Source organism: Tenebrio molitor, chromosome 1 (assembly GCF_963966145.1).
Source record: "Tenebrio molitor chromosome 1, icTenMoli1.1, whole genome shotgun sequence".
NCBI classification, from domain to species: Eukaryota; Metazoa; Arthropoda; class Insecta; order Coleoptera; family Tenebrionidae; genus Tenebrio; species Tenebrio molitor.
The window spans coordinates 10684574-10702069 of NC_091046.1; the positions used below are offsets into that span (position 1 = coordinate 10684574).

Below are 17496 nucleotides of genomic sequence, written 5' to 3' on the forward strand. Positions count from 1 at the left end.
TTGACGTTAAAGGCAATAAGTTCAAGGCTGCTGAATTTGCAGCTTTTGCCACATCGGATGGTGTCATTTTCTTCGCCTTGTAACATAATTAAGCTGCGTTATTTACACAAATAAACTGAAACTTTCACGTTTTAATTGTGGTTTTCATTTAAATTTATAAATAACAAAACCATGGTTTTATTACTATGGATATACAGGACCTTCCAAGACGGAGCCCGGGTGCTATTGTATCGTCCCAAATGCATTTTCTTTTTTCATTTAGGAATGTATTAGCAGTGTCTCGTGCAAAAAATTTTGTATGTATGACAGGCGTAAAGGGCATTTTTGGCCCTTATCGTGTTAGAGCCCTTGGCTTCGCCTCGGGCTCTAATCTCACTCCGCCTACTTTACGCCCTTAATACATAAATAAGTATTTCTACATAACTACCTTCAACGCTTATACACTTAATACAACGTTTCTCGAGTTTCCGCATTCCTTCAAGAAAAAATTCTTTACGACGCTCTGCAAAATAAGCATCAACAGCTGTCTTTAGCTCATTTATCGGTGGTAAATTTTGGGCCCCTGTTTTTTTTTTTTTAGTTTTTTGAACAAAAAGAAGTCGCAGGGTGCTCAGTCGGAGCTGTACGATGGATGACGCAGTTCAGTTAATCCACATTCCTGAATTACAGCCTGAATATTGCATGCCTTATGGACCTTGCAATTTTCAGAAAGAAGCAAATTCTTTTGACGCCACGATGAAGGCCGTTTCAATTTCAATGCTTCTTTTAACCTTCAAATTGTCTTCAAATAAACCTCTCCATTGATTGTAGTACCTTTTACCATCTTTCAATAAGCAGAATCCCTTCCTCGGCCCAAAAAATGGTTGCCATGCGCTTTCCGGCCGAAGACTGTGTTTTGGCTTTTTTTGGGGGGAAGCGAACTTTGTGAACCCACTGCATTGATTCTTGTTTGGTAGGAGGGTTCCAGTGATACACCCCGGTACCAATTTGTGGAAAAAAAATAATAGGGGCTTGTAAAGCTTTTTCAATTTTCATGAGAAATTTCTTTCCTGACAAGTTTTGGTCTGGCGTAAGGAAGCTTGGAATTCAAAGTCCAAACACTTTGTTCATGCCGAATCATCGTGCAAAACTTTCCAAACAATATTTTCGGATACTCCATTTCCCCTGGCAATAAAAGTCAACTTCATCCGCCGATCTGACAGCACCAAATCTTCAATTTTTAAAAATCATGTCCAGTTCTTGCCTCAACTGGTCGACCTGGTTTTGGATCATCCTGTGTAGAGTCCCGACCCCAGCGACACTGCTCAGACCAAAATCTTATTTGAAATAAAGATGGGCCGTCATTCCCATACACGATGATCATCCTTTGATGAATCACTTTTGGCCCATTAGCCTCTTTTGTAAGAAATTTTATTCCAGTTCGATACTCGAGTTGAATTTCACTCATTTTAGTTTATAAAAAATGCACAGAAGTCTTCAGACATAACATATTTTGCTGAAACTTTTCTATTCAGGTTCAAAATGTCACAGCTATTTAACAGAATGACAATTTTTATTTTAACTTTTCATATTCATTGCTAGGTAGATTACATAAAACCTTTCAAATGAGGTGTCACTTGGCATACCCTGCCATTTGAAAAAAAAAAAGTTAGGAGTGGTTGCGAACTTCCGGAAGCAGATACGCAAAAACCATATACGTCAAAATGTGGGCAAGGGAAAACAAAAATCGACCTGTTTTGGGATTTTTTACAAAAATAACCTATAATTCATTAATTTTTGTAATGACGCACGAACTGGAACTTTTTTTTTGTTAAATTTTTTTACAAAATATATGAAAGTTCGACAGTTGGCAATGATTTAAAATGTCACTGCCAAAATGAACGAATTTCCAAAACGGAGTAAAGCATCAGTAAGCAAGCAGACGAAGCAGCACATTTTAAAGGCTTTCAACAAAATTAAGAAAGAAATTACTCATGGAGACAATGGAAATGTAAATACGTAAAGTACAAAATTGTAGAAGCAGTGGCGAATGTTTTTTCGGTAAATCCTAATCTAAAATAAAACTCTTCCTAAGTGCTGCACAGGCTTCAGTCCCAGAAGTATGTATAGAATTTTAAATGAAGGACAAGAACAAGGCTTATGGGAAACGTTAGCATCCATGACATATCCACAAATATTGTTAATTTGGTGGAAGTTTCGGATTCGGACTTGGAAAACAGCGACGATGACGAGGATGAGTAGCAAAATGCAAAATTATTTCATTGTTACGTTCAACTGCCTTTTCGTATTTGTGTAGTGCAACTTTGCTTTTTTCTTCAAAATAATTAAACACATTTAATTTCACAATATGTACTTTGATTGGGGCCAATTTTGACAGAACAAATGACGTGACCCATAACCTAATTTTTTAAAAGCCCAAATTCGCGGTAAAAAGATGTGTTCACAAGACAAAAGTTACTAAATTTAGTAACTCTAGTTCGTTATTACAAAAGTGAATTGATTATATGTCCAAGTTATGAATTTTATTCCAGTTAAAGTTTCCATACTGTATAACATTATAATAATCCTTGTGTTATAATAGTATATTATGATTTAATTTAATACCTACAAAATAAAGATTGTGTAGCGTTAGAGATAAACTGACAATGTACTATGGCGAGCATGGAATTTCGGACAGCAATTTACATGTCATTTAAAAAAACCCAATGTAGTCTAAGCTTTATTGTCATAAATGTCATAATAATTAGTTTTGACGGAACTTCAAAATAAACTGTCACAATTATGCACAATTATTTTACATTTTAGTTATTGATTTCCAAAGTTTAATAAAAAATACGGTTTAGTTCTCAGAAAATCACATCTACGCACTTGCAGTTGTTCAGAATTGATGAATGCAATTTGCAAACTGATATGAGACAATAGTTGATATTAAAATGAGGTTATTAATACGTCTAGCACCTAAAGCCTATTTCACATTTTATATCAGTCAAATTTCAAGTCTGCCCGAAATTCCGTGCTCTCAATAGTACTTAATTGAGGAAAAATTAGTGACAAAAGAATTTGTTGTTCCAACAATTATTGATTAATTTTTTACATATTCATAATAGTATATTATGATGCAAGTTTATAAGGAAGCCTTTAAAGCACGCGCGACGAGTTTAATAGCAGGACGCGTATCGGAGTGCTTTTAACGTCGCAAGTGCTTTAAAGGCCCTTATAAACGTGTAGCATACGCTATTTTTTATTATACCTGCACTACAATCTGAAAATTATAACAAAAAAAGTAAATTGAAATACCTTTTCCGAAGTAATCTGTGTCATTAATTGTTGATATAGAAACGGTCAATTGTTGTTGTTTCGTTGCTATTATAAATTGTGTATAAATGTCTATTTACCATTGTTCAAAATACAGGTGAATTTGTTGTTACCTAAGCGACTTTAAAGCCTTAGTGTTTTAATAAAAAATTACATATTTGAACGGTTAAGCAGTTAAACTAAACAGTGCTGAGATAGGCAGCAAAAAGTGACACAAAAATTAAATCGGCATATTCGTATTTTATTAAAAGACCGAGAGGATCTGTCGTCAATTCAGATGCTTGTAAAATTAAGGAAGATGTTCCGTTCATTTGGATACGTCCGCATCTGCATGTCAGGCACTTTATAATCTTGTCAAAAATAAATTGCTCCCTATGATTTAGGTACATTTGTTATTAGGTTGCCATAAATTTGGTTAGGTTGGAGGCTATGTGGTTACTGGTGATAAACAAAAGATATCATAACCGTAAGGTAGCGAATTCCTTGTAACAGTTGCATATGGCTCTATTTCCCGCTAAGTGATGGATGTTTTTTCGTTTCACAATCAATTTTGGTTTCTGGCGGCATATTTAGTTGGGCTTAATCTTTCAATTCATAGTAACCAACCTTAAGCATTCAAAATTACATTTGAAAATTCTAGTTACACACAACATGAACAACGTTATTTCCCTAAAAGTTCGAATTCTAGGGGGTAATTTATTTTTGACACGAGAGTAATGATGGAAATCGAACAGTGTGTCCAACGTTAAAAAAATAAATCATGGCCTCCCATTATGCCAAAACAGCGTGAACGGTGTTTATAAAGAAATGCTATTCAAACTGGCGAATTCTGGTACCGGTTAAAATTAATCTATCTATTTCTGTTACATCCAGTATATCGTTTACTATGAGTAAACATTCGGTAATAAGTTGCACAGTCCAGAGTTAAATAGGATTCGAGAATGTTTGAAAAGGATGTTCCAACTCACTCCTTTACCTCTGTCATTATTGCTTCAGTGGCCAGAAACTACCACGAGCTAAGTAAACTGATACTTTTCCAGAACAACCACATATTGATAATAAAATTTTAATAGCAGCAGGTACTGTAGTAATATAATAAAGTCTTCTGAAAGCCATTTGTAAAAGTAAAAGTTCATTTCTGTGCTTGAGGGCAGTACCTCTTAACTCAAGAAGACAATGTTATTTACGTTAATGAATTAAGTGTACAAAGACAAAAAGCAAGTTTTTCTTGCGATGCTTTAGCACATTTGTTAGAAGTCAGTGGCAACGTGCACGTTTATTATAGTCCACATCTTGGGAGTTCTAATTTAAGAAATTTGATGGCAACATAGTATTTTTATAACTTACTGTTACTTATAACGTCTGGATAATTGTGGCGATATTTGAGTTCAACTGCATTAACTCAACGAGTTTCACGTCGGACAAAGGACAGAAGAATGAGGAAAAACAGACAGTGCCAGTGTTGTGTATGGTAGCAATTCCTTTAGTCAAATGGTGCAATAAATTGTAGGTTTTATTGACAATATAAATTTATTACATTAACTTTTACAGATGAATATAAATTGACTACCTTAAGGCAGTTTTATTTTATTTACATGAAACACTCTAAAATAAATTAATGTCATTGTACATACACAATTCGTTGTAAGTACGTAAACGTTCATACTACAAATATCACTATGAATATCTACAATTTGATAAAAATTTGTATTCGGCATGAGATCATCATGTTTATCAACAACGTTGGTACAAAATAATCAAAATACTTACATCCTAATGAATTGTAAAATTAAGTAGAAAAGTTTGGATCCATCTTTGAAAAACAACAGTACCTAATCTATCGGAGGATTTTTTGAATAAATTTAAAATAAACAAGATCGACCAGAATTGGGTTAACCGATACGCGAGGAATCACTAATGAAAGTAAACAACAGTGCTCGTAACCGAATAACCAATTACTTCCCGTCAATTTCAAGGAAATTAAAGATGTAATTAAAGGGATTCCCGCAGTGTCGTTTTTGAAAGTAGAATCCGTTTTTTCTTTACTTAACAATTATATCACAAACATTCAGTTATATTAACAATTAAATCTGGGAGTAGTTGGTGCAGTTCGGTAATGGCGACGACCATTTTCCGTCTGGCAAACACTTTGGTCTTGCTTCCAGTCGAGCCTCGAAGCCTGGATTACAACTTATCTGCAGCTCGTCCCCTGGTTCATAAGCGAATTTCGTTGGTGCTATGAGGCCGTTGTCGGGCTCGCCCATGTAAGGGCAACGGGGTTTACCTGGAAACAATTTTTGCATTATGGTGGAAGTGTAACAGATGTTCAAGAATTGGTGGATGCGCCGGGAAAACAATTAACTCTATCGATTCCCGAAGTAATTAATTATCTCAAAATATTTACTTAATAAAAGGAAATCTCGTTTAGCAGCAGCAACAGATGTCGTTGCTAAATCAATGGAAATAGTTATTTGAATATCAAGGCTGCGAAATCATTCTTTGACGTGCCGAGAGAAAAATTGTGCCCGAGGTCGCTTGCGACCGAGGCAAGACAATCTCGAGGATTTCAAAGGATTTTGCAGCCAAGGTGTACACAACATTTTGCGTGCAACCGAAAATTTGTAATTATAAAATGAACAAATAAAATTTCCTTCACTTCCTTCATTAATTGTTGAAGTAAAATTTTCTCAAAGAAATTGTTATGTAAGATAACAATTTTTTTTCATTCATTGTTTAGGTAGTACAGTTGGTTGCAACAAAAAACGGGAACTGTCAGAATAAAATTGACACATTTTTACAATTTATTCATATTAGCCGTTCAGGATTGTTTTAAACACACAGCAGGCCAGGATATTTTTTTGTTAGATTGGTTTCATTTTTAAATATTCGCCTTGTTGTCAATTCTGTCATTAATTTAGTTAATAATAATTTACCCATTTTAACATATTAGGAACGTTCTTAAATGAGAACTGCGCTACAAATAAATATGTAGGTATGTTTTATTTCAATTAAAATTTTAGATTACTGTTCCTAATGCGTTCAATTAATTTAAAAAATGTAGCAAACTGGCAGCAGTGTTCGGTTCAATTATAACCTAAAATATATTTATTATGGCAAATTACAATACTACCAACTAAAATGTCAGATTTTCAAAGAAGTGCATTTTATAAAACATGATGTACAAGGGTGTATTTTTAAAATGTACCGAAATTTTACCTACGAAGTTGTAGGACAACGTAGAAAACTAAAAGCAATTAAAAAAAATTGTAGCTCAAAAAATAAATGTCGTTTTATTTTTTGACAGAATTTTTTAAATATTTTTTCCGAGTTCTACATGAAGCCAGTAGCTCGTGATTAAAATATCTGCACCCTTTTCAAAATCACCCTGTATGTATAGTGTGAAGAAACCTTCTTACGAGAGATAGGTTAGAATTATTGTCACAATCAATGACATTTTTAAAAATCATTTGATTAATTGTCAAGTAGACAATTACATAATTGACAAATGGACAAAACCAAATTTACATTAAGAACATTTTCTTTTCCCGTTTTTTTTTAAACCATCTGTAGGAAGGTCTATTAGAAAGAGAAGAATAAACTGAAGGTTGTCATTTAAAAAAAATCATTGCGCAAAAACCAATGACGTTATTTAAACAAATTGCACGTCGTAGGATGATATTTTTCGAAATAAAAACGACCTGTCTGAGCGATTTTCCTAAAAACATCACATAAAGTTATTATGAATTTTGTTCCAAACTTTGTATTCACACTATATATTGGGCAGTGTGAATAAAAATGAAGCAAAAGCTTCTACTTACAATTATTAAGTAAAAGCTAGGTTTGTGTAGAATAAAAATTAAGCCTTTGCTAAATGTAAAAAGTAAAAGCTTATACTTTAAGTATAAACTAAATTTTCCAGCATTTGCTCAAAACTGTGTGAATAAAATAAGTAAATACTCGATATATTAAGTAAAAGCTTAAATATTTCGAAGCCTGAGTTCCCCCTTACTTAAAAATTTAGTAGTGCTTGTTCTCTCGCATAATATGACAACTTTCATGAATCTAAGGTCGCAGAAATAGTATCCTGAACGAATTACAAGTCGAAGTGAAGATTACCACAATTTGTATCGCTTTAGGGAGGAAAATGTAAACTGGTTAGCTGAGCACTTTCTAGGGCAGAACAACGAAACTAGAGGAGGTGCTTTGAGTGCAAAGAAACAAATGCAAATATTTTTAAGGTTTCTTAGTGACCCAGGATTTCAAATAGGAATCGGAAAAGAAGAGCGAGTGAGTGCCTTTAATAGTTGAGATTATTAATCGCCCATTAACAAACGGGTTGATTACAAACATTTTTCGTTGACCGCAAACTTTTTTTTTGTGACAAAAATTAAAGCCAAATTAAAACCAATTTCATCTTTTTCGATGAGACCTTATAAAATACCTTCATCCTTTTTTTGTCCTCAGGGTAGGCCATTTTTAAATTTTTCAATACTTTCTATTCACTTTTCCACAAAGAGTGTCAGAAGACCATTCACATTCAATTTCACGTAAAAATCACGGTTGCTAAGAAAACCTAGTTACCTTTGAAAAATATGACACATAACCAAAAAGGTCGGCTTTTGAAAAAGTGAATTCGTAATTGTGCAGTTATGGAGCTATAAAATATAGAAAACCCTGCTGCACTACCTGCTGCAGTGTTGGTAAGTGCAAACAATCCATGTTCGAGGTTGTTTATACAGTGTGGAATAAAATGATTTACATTTAGTTACCTTTGCATTAGCCTTGTAAAAACACGAAATGCCGCTCTACAAAAAAAAAGCCTAACCTCAAAATATATATCCAAATTCCAAATGTGATTTATTGCGAAGGGATGATATGAATGCAAAGTTGAGATTGAAATTAAAAAGGAGCTAACAAAAGCAAATCACAGCTATACTAAATCACAAATTAGTAAATTGTAACAATTGTCAATTCGATTGATGACATTTATTGACAGAACTAATAGTTCGGCATTTCGAAAAAAAAAGTAGAGCGGTACAGGAAAATTTACATGTGCAAAAATTCCAAAGGTAGCTAGATGTAAATCATTTTATTCCACACTGTACATCAAAATATCATCAAAACGTCAAAATCGTAAAAATCGTTAATTAATGAAAAATAGTGTATTAATGAGGTTCATTAATACACTATATTTTAGACAAAATAATTCATTAATATTGAAATTAACAAGCGGTCAACGGAAAAATAATTTAAGCAAATGCTTAAATTTTCCAGTTTTTGCTAGTAAGTAAAAGTAAAAGGTTATTCACATCATTTTAAGCAAATGCTTTTAGCAAAAGCTTAAACTACGTAGCAAAAGCTAAAGCTAAGACTAAATACTAAAAGTAAAGACTTAATTTTTATTCACACTGCCCATTGTTTAAAATCACATAATCAGTGCAAATGTAATGTTGGCTGCATCACAAATTTCGTTAGGCTCATTATTACTCGTGACGCATCCTGTATACTTCCTCTAGGAAAAACAGTAAGTGTGTCATTATTGTTTATGGTAATACATACTGTTATTACTTATTACATACAGATGGAGGTGTTACATTATCGTTTATCAGATGTTTTTAGTTCAAAAGCGTTCGTTTAAAAAATATACAAAAAACAATATTGAGTAGTTGTTCGCCTTAAAAGCTTTGTGTCTATTATTCGCCACAAAAAATACGACAATAAGAATCAACATCAACAATGAAAGAGGCTTAACGTAATCCACCGGTCCACGATACATTTTATTACGAGAATTACATGAAAAATAGGAAAAAGGATCGTGCAGACTTACAAAAAGGCGGCGGATGGGACCAGAATCCGTTCTCCGTGCAGATGATGCTGGCCTCGCCTTCGAGCTGATGGGCTCCCCTGCACGCGAATTGTACCAAGCTGCCGACGGCGTATCTGCCGCCGTCCATTCCCGCCGCCTCCGACTGTATGAGATGGCCGTTAACTGGAATAATGGGTGGCGGACACTGGATGGCTGGCGGTGGCCGAAAAAAGTCCGCGTCATAAACGACGATAAATTCGTTACCACAATATACTTACGGACGCACTTCGGTAATGGTCCCGACCAATTTCCATTTAATTCGCACTCTATACCTGGTGGGCCCATTAGCCGATAACCCCACGCACAGCTGAACACCGCTCGCCCACCATAACTGTTGTTGTGTTCTTCTAACTGCAAATGGGGTTCGTATAATCCACCTGGCGTGGATAATGACTCGCATTTCACCAGTTCGCATCTTGGCACCGGCGCTGACCATTTACCTAATTGGGGAAAAGCAAACGTAAAGAAATCACAACCAGCCAAAATCATCCAACTTCTCTTTGAAACTTGACTTTACTTGGGTGTGCAAGAAATGTACTTATTTTACTATACTAGTTATCGACACAGTAGTGTCCTTTGGGTGTGTTTTCATTCAACGAAATTAAAAAACAAATGTAAATATTTCGTATAAAATTTAAAATAATAAATTTTTTCAAGAATAAATCTTAATATGCATCAATCTGAAAATCAGTGATTAAATATCAATAAGATAAAAATAAAGTTAATAAAATACCAGAAGAATCTTATCAGTATTTTTAAAATTCTCACATTTTTGTTCCGAATTTATTTATAAAAGATCCACTTCAAAAAAAATCTGGGAGAGTTAATGGAGTAAGTGGCATCTCTCCAAGAACAAGACAAACATCATTATGTGAATCTAATGCTTCAGAAGAATTGATGGTTCCGACCACCTCAAATAAAGAAATAAAAGCGACTTGTTACAGTTTTAGGCAGCGGCGGATTATAGGTTCTTAGCACCCTAGGCTGTGCTAATCAAATCTCCCCTTTTAATTGATGTAAAGAAAATACTTGTACCGGGAAAATGATAATGTAATTTCGGTTTATGTAATTTTAAATCAAGTAAATAAACAATTATAGAGGGTATTTCACTAGTGATAATGAGCCCGGCGGAAAATGCAACTTACAATACATTTCCAAAGTATGTGGCTATTTTAAATATCGCATTGTTTTAAAATGAAGTCATGAATCCATGATGACTTTGCTTCCAATAATTTTATTTGTCACAAGAGACATTTACGAAAAAGTCAAAATACGATGTTTAAAATGTATTCGACGATGAGAAAACAGACATGATTCTGATTTATGGCGAATGTAATAAAAATGCTTCTGCCGTTGCGCGTTTAGATATTTTCTCAAAAACTCTTGGTTTTTTCCCAATTTCATTTAACCAAGTGAATGATGTTTATGTCAAAATTTACAAAACTGTATACAGTTAAACAAACATGAAACATCATGCCAAATGTTTAATTATGTACCTAAAATCTAAAATGTGTAAAATTCTCGATTCTACTGCCAACAAAGTCAGATCGTTGAACTTTGGGTCGACTATAACTACTATAGGTACTATTTGGCAAATAATATTTAACTTTTGTCAGAGTAGAAAATTACCTTTCCGCTGCACGATTTGCTTTACAAACTTCAGCAGTATTGAACACTTTTAACATTTCCTAAAGCAGTAATTAAATATTTCAAGTCCACACATTTCTAGGAAAATTTTGAATCTAAATCTTCTTTCTACGCAGTCTGCAACGATGTTGCAATAATATATTCATCATTCACATTCATTGAATTTAAAAAAAGGCTTAAGCTATCTTTTCAATTCAACGTCTCGTTCTTGCGTTTATTCAGCTCACTAACCAACATGTTTGTCCATTATCACGTATTATGTGTTCCTAAACATTTATTTTTTTCACTCTGTGTCGTTCTGTCGTTCTTTGTCTCGCTGTTTTAAAAAATTTGTTCCATAACACACACATCTTTGAGTTGACACTGACAATGAGAAATTAAATTACATTATTCAACTCCTCGATCATCATTTAATTTACGAATGAGCACAATATCGAACGTATTTGGCAAATTTGTTGTGTTGCAGGATTCGTTCTTGCAGACCAGACTATCTACCAGACATGTTGCAGGCATTGTTATTGGCCTGTGATCAAAATTTTAATACCTAACCATAGTTCTTGGAATGTCTATAAAACCGCCGACTGCATGTCAATCGCCTTATGTCCCACATTACAGCACTACAGTGGCATCATTATAATGAATGTACCGATTAATAAAAGCTAATGGCGGTGGCTGTCGATGAAATAAACACCAACAATATTATGATTAGTGAAACATACATGAGACAGAACATAAAAACATAATAAACACACATAATTGACAAATTTGTATTTTATCTAATAAATTAATTTTCGATATTTTTAATGTTTTGTTTGGCGGTTGGTTGGGCGTCTTCGGCGGCGCCTCCTTTTCCCTTGGTGTACGTAAATATGTATTTAATCTTATGGTATGGATAACCGCCGCTGGTTTTAATGTTGTTTAAAACTAATCGAACGAATCTACGAGTATGATTTATAAATATGATATGATCTCAAGTCTAATAAAACCGTTAGTTTTAAACCACTTTAATTCTGTGAAATAGTGCATTTCACACAGTGGTATTAGTAGTTTATTTGACGAGTGCCAAAAAAACCCCAATTGACACACGAACGAGTTGAATACAACGTTTTTTTTGTTCGACGAGCCCCTTAAAGGGTCCAAATCGCTTAAAATCTTTAAAATTAGCTTGACGTTTCGTTTTGACAAGTGGTGACATTTATCAAAATCCGTTCACATAGGAGAAAATTCTCAAATTCTGACAGTGTCGAACAAAAAATAAATTCTCAATACGTGTTTATATGCATTTTAGCAAAAGAAAGATTTGAGAGGTTAACCTATCGTTTATGGCGTATCTTGCAACTATATTACATCACTTTGCATCTTTTTGAACGTATAAATGTATTCCGGAGAGTAATACTTCAAAGGTGAACAACTTCCTTAAAATATTCTAATCCAGGTCAGAAGATATCAGTTTGTCTTTGCAATAACTCCGGGATTTAATTTTTTTGTGTGTTTTTCTTTACGAGACTCCTACTACTGAGGATATACTCCATTCTTTATCTTGGTGAGTGGTCTTTGGGAAATTTTCAGCCGTCAAGTTGAATTTAGGGGTTTTTGAAAGTTCCAATGGAAAAGTGCGTTGGTAGTTGTTGAAAAATATTCAAATATTACAATAATGTACTTACAGAGACGCCGCAAAGTCTTTTTATTTATTATTTTCCTGGTTAAATTGCTCATAATTCATATGGACCGAGACCACCGACACATAACCTCAAACGTGTCATCTTCATATCGCATCGTTTTCAAAAATTTTAATAATTTGCCTGGGAATTTCAAAATGTTCTAGACCGGCCACACACTTTCCGGTCAAATTTGATCCGGTTTTTGGTTTAAGAATCCGGTTAATTTCTCACACCCAAACTTCTTTGCCACATTGCCCGGCACGGGACGGGAATAATGTTCGGTCGACGCTCGACGGTCGGATTGACCGACGACGGACGCCGATAATTTTCATATCGGGAACGGTTAAATTTAAGAATCGATGTGCACGGCTTATATATTTACATTTCGCGACATAAGATTGTGAGATTTGGAGATGAATGCTGGACGAAGATTCTGAATTCGAATGACAGCGATGACAGTTAATATTTGATTTACACGGCACACAAATTTGGTGGAAAAAGTAAAACTTACAAAGCTACCCATGGCTTGCTTGATCGCATCGACCACTCACCAAGATAAAGAATGGAGTATATGTATGTATCTACACTGCGCGTTTGATACGGGGATGGTGAATTCAAACGCCACAAGCGCAGTGAAGTCAAGAGAAAGGGTAACTTTGTAAAATCTATAAACAAATATTGAGTGATTCAAAATGATTGTGGATAAGTACGGCAACTATGTACGAAAATGTATGTGGCGACTCTGTAGGTAGGATAGAGTTGACATTTCTTTGACAGTTCATAGTCGTGCAATTTTGAAAATTGTCAACTCAATGTGCAATGGTATAAAAAAATCAAATGGACGTTTATGAAATGTCATACAAATGACAACTATTCCCCATGCACACACTTGCCACATAGATTTTCGTATAGAGTTGCCATACTTATCCACAATCATTTTGAATCACCCTATATATGAAACTGTGGTTGTTGTATTCATTTAACTGAACGATTTAATAATACATAATTACTCCAGTATTATAAATATATTAGATAAAAATTTAAAAAAAAAAATTGTATTATTTTTGAAAACCAAATTCTACAGCTTTTCTGTTCTAAAATTCTGCCCATTAAATCATTGACAAATGTCAAAAGAACATATTATTCTAACTTTGGTATTATAATTTAACAAAACTACAAAATATCTGACACTGAACAAATGCAGATATTACGCATTATACAGAGTGTCCCCAAAAAAAAGACGAGTCCATAGCTCCCTTATTTATCGGAGGATTATCTATACACCAAATTAAATGGTTGTTAATAGCCTACAAAATGGCCTAATAAATTCAAGTATAGCCTTATGGGCTTCAAGGGTAAACTGTCAAAATATTTTTTTTCAAATGGGATTACATACCTTTTATTAGTACATAATTCTGATAGAGATTTTAATTCTGAAAACAACAATGTATCACAAGTATAACTTCACATTAAAAAAAAATAACACTAACTTTTGAAACAAATGACGAGCATCAAGCGAAAAGCTATCAAAATGCACTGCGTTACAGTGTAATAACCAAATTAAGGTAGCTGGAAAAACAAATGATAAATAATAACATGTGGGATTGCGCAGATATGCCGCCAATGTTTAGCGCAAAATGAAACATAGATGATAGTAGCGTTTTTTTTTTTTGTGATACATTGTTGTTTTCAGAATATAAATCTCTATCAGAAATAGTACAAAAAATATGTAATATTTTGACAGTTTATCCTTGAAGCCCATAAAGCTATACTTGAATTTATTAGGCCATTTTGTAGCCTATTAACAACCATTTAATTTGGTGTACAGATAATTAAAATCTTCCGATAAATAACGGAGTTATGGACTCGTCTTCTTTTTTGGGGACAGCCTGTATAATAAATATAATAAAATAAATAAATAAATAAATACATGTGGACAATATACGAAGATCTTCAGATTTGGCAACTTATTTACCACATAACCTCAATCTTCCATTTTAAAATGATAATGAACATCTTGCACATGAGATATAAGAAAATATATTCTGTGTTAACTTTAAGAGGGTAAAACAGAGTGAGTTTTTAGTTATTTGATATAAATGTTTTAATATGGGCAGAAAACACACTGGATTTTTCTGATAATTTGGTAAAATTCAAAATACTATTTGACAAAAGTAACTTTCATAAGCAAATTAATACAAAATTCGTCTTTAAGCTTGAAAGGTTTAAAATTTCTTTTGAATGAGCAAAATTCCGATTAATCTTTCAATCAATTCGTTGAAAACGCAAAAGAAAAAAGCAAAACGTTGATGACTTTTAACATTTGAAATGTAACTTTTTTTATATTTTAGATTCCATTCAAAACTTTTTAATGAACGATTTAAATTGCCCAAAGTCATACTGTTTCTAACAAACAATTTAGGAGATTAATGAAATGTTGTTTCACTTTTATTTTTCACTTAAGAAACTCATTCAAAAAAGATGTCATCGGTAGTTTTTGATATAACTTGAAAAAGTAGAGATTTTTGGCAGAGAAAATTTACAGATTTCAATTATAAATAAAAATTTTAAATCCATTCTTTCTAATTTGTCCATTACACCTAAAATTGTCAATTTCAGTCCCTACTAAAGAGAGAGAAGTTTTTTCCAAAATTAAAAGTAATCAGAACTGTCTGTGGAATAAATTTATTTTTAGTTTTAATAGAGAGTAGAACTTCGGATAAGCAAAACAGAACGGCGATCATTTCATAGTATTCTGGCGATCTCACAAATAGCGCCGCGAGCCATAGCTCCGTTGTTTATTCTCTGACTTCAATAAATAAAACAAAATTGGTAAATGATTCTAACCAATTGTCCAAAAAAATGTAGTCAAGCATGTTGTTAAACACCTTGGCCGCGAAATCCTTTAGCAACCTCTAGATTGTTCTGTCTCGATCGCAAGCGGCCTCGGCGACGATTTTTCTCTTGGTACGTTAAAGAATGATTTCGAAATAAAAGAAATGAAATCATTCAACCTCAGAGAAATTTAGCTTTATGTAATAAGTGTTAATAATGTTAATGATTTTACGGTATACCTACTGGGTCGTAAACATCTGTTTATCTATCTCTGTCTGTACGTGTAAAGAGTCTCATAATGGGCTAGCTCTGTAATAGTATTTAACATTACTAGCATGGTAAAAAGGGTTTTTACTGACCTTCTGAAGCCAGTAAAAATTTTTACCGGGCGTTGCCATGCTAACATACTAAGGTTAAAATGCAAGAAATTTTATAAAAGATTTACGACCTAATATACCGTAAAACATTGTAAACTTCGTCCAGCGAGAGATTGGAAGATTTTAAATTGTATTAAATTAACCCAACACTACAAAATGCACTAGAATGAGAGCATAATTTCAGGGCAAAAAAAAAAGGATATAATTCAAATTTTACGTGCGCTAGGTACTACCGTACTACTTCCTCTACGTAGAGTTTAGTGCTTTTTATGTCAACCAATCTCTCGCTGGACAAAATTGACAATGGTCGACCGTTACCGAAAACATGCTCGCACAGATAACAAGCTCGCTATCGCTCGCTCATTAGGTGCCATGCTCACATGTAAAGTTCTATGTAACGGTTTTGCATCGTAAATAAGTATAACAAACTTTTTTTTACATTTTTACATTTATAGTTATCCACTAGTTATTACAAGAAAAAATCTGTGGAAAATTATAAACAGACTATCTTACTCGCTGTACTTCAAATAAAATCAAAGCTATTACGTATTGAATATGTATTTTGCTGAACAACCTGGTCCAGACTTCAAGAGCTTTGCGTAAAAAAAAAATATAAATCGGGTGTGGAATCATATAAGATATAAGATGAAGTGCAGTGTGTCAGCCTCGCATTTTTATTAATGTAGGTATAATTCTCCCAAGTAACCTCTGTTAATGACCAATTATCTAGTTCTTAAGATTAGGTACATTCAATGATTAACCATTTAGTCCAAACTGAAATGCGTGGGATAATCACTATTCTAAATTAACCAACTTTAATAGTTAGGTCTAATAATTCAAATTTCGCAATTCAGTTCTGGTATAACCATAAAACTGTCGGAATTCATTTGAATATAGAGAGCATCAAAGTTTGCACCATGTCTTTAAGATGTAGAGCACTATTCTTTCCTATGCAAAAGATTACCGACGTGCATTTTGATTTAATATGCAAGCGCAAAAGAAAAATGAAACTTAACAAGGGAACTTTTCAGGAAGAACCGTAATAATTTAAAGTTTTAGTATTTAATTTTTCATCCAACTCATTGCTTCAAATTATCACAAAATATGTCTTTCAGTAAATGTTGCTTTTAATTTTTCTCCTACGCCCGAGTGCTAACACTAATTAATTACTTATTCAGTGTTTATACATTTTCTCGAATAATTAATACGAGGGCTGATTTTTACCATTTCTCCAGCGCCGTTTTTGTTATTGTTATGGCTAAGAAGACTGTTAAATTTGAAGTTTATTTCAACGTTGCTCAGTTAGCGTTTGCGACATTATTTAAATAATTTAACCGCCTGATGACTATCACCAGTAGTAATCATGATAGCCATTTTGACCCAACGAAATTAGCCATCCTGTATATTTAAGCACTATTGATTAGCCTTAGTTAAATTTGATGCTTAGGGTTTCGGTTAAATGAAACCATCATTTCGTTTGTTCATGACTCGGGAAAATGTCGACATTCTCGCATCCCACTACCCAAAAACTTTGTGTCATAAAAAAATATTGTCGTTTTATATGGTACGTTTTAGGAGTACTGAAAAAATAAATATAAATGTAAACGTAAAAAATATATAACATTAAACATAAACAACACGAAATGGTAGGGAAGAAATAAATGTTACCATTTTACTTTATTACCTAGCGCAGCACTCAAAAAGTTCATTTAGACATGATGCTTGAGATTTCGCTTTATCATAGAAGGGTGAGTGGTGGCACACTCGTCGACAAAAAAGCGGACCAATGCTTGGA

The 17496-nt window shown here is 33.5% G+C and overlaps 1 protein-coding gene across 2 annotated transcripts in view; it reads right to left on the minus strand.

Moving 5' to 3' along the window:
• Positions 1-4799: 4799 nt before the first annotated feature.
• The window catches only part of hig (hikaru genki), a 177911-nt gene continuing 165214 nt past the window's right edge, over positions 4800-17496 (minus strand). The window contains exons 8-10 of one of the 2 annotated variants that reach the window (XM_069053161.1): positions 9400-9621; positions 9143-9334; positions 4800-5599 (exon numbers count right to left, since the gene is read on the minus strand). In XM_069053161.1, coding sequence (XP_068909262.1) covers positions 5400-5599; positions 9143-9334; positions 9400-9621 — 614 coding nt within the window. In that variant the 3' untranslated portion in view covers positions 4800-5399. The remainder of the gene's footprint in view (positions 5600-9142; positions 9335-9399; positions 9622-17496) is intronic. The other variant, XM_069053152.1, reaches the window with a different exon arrangement.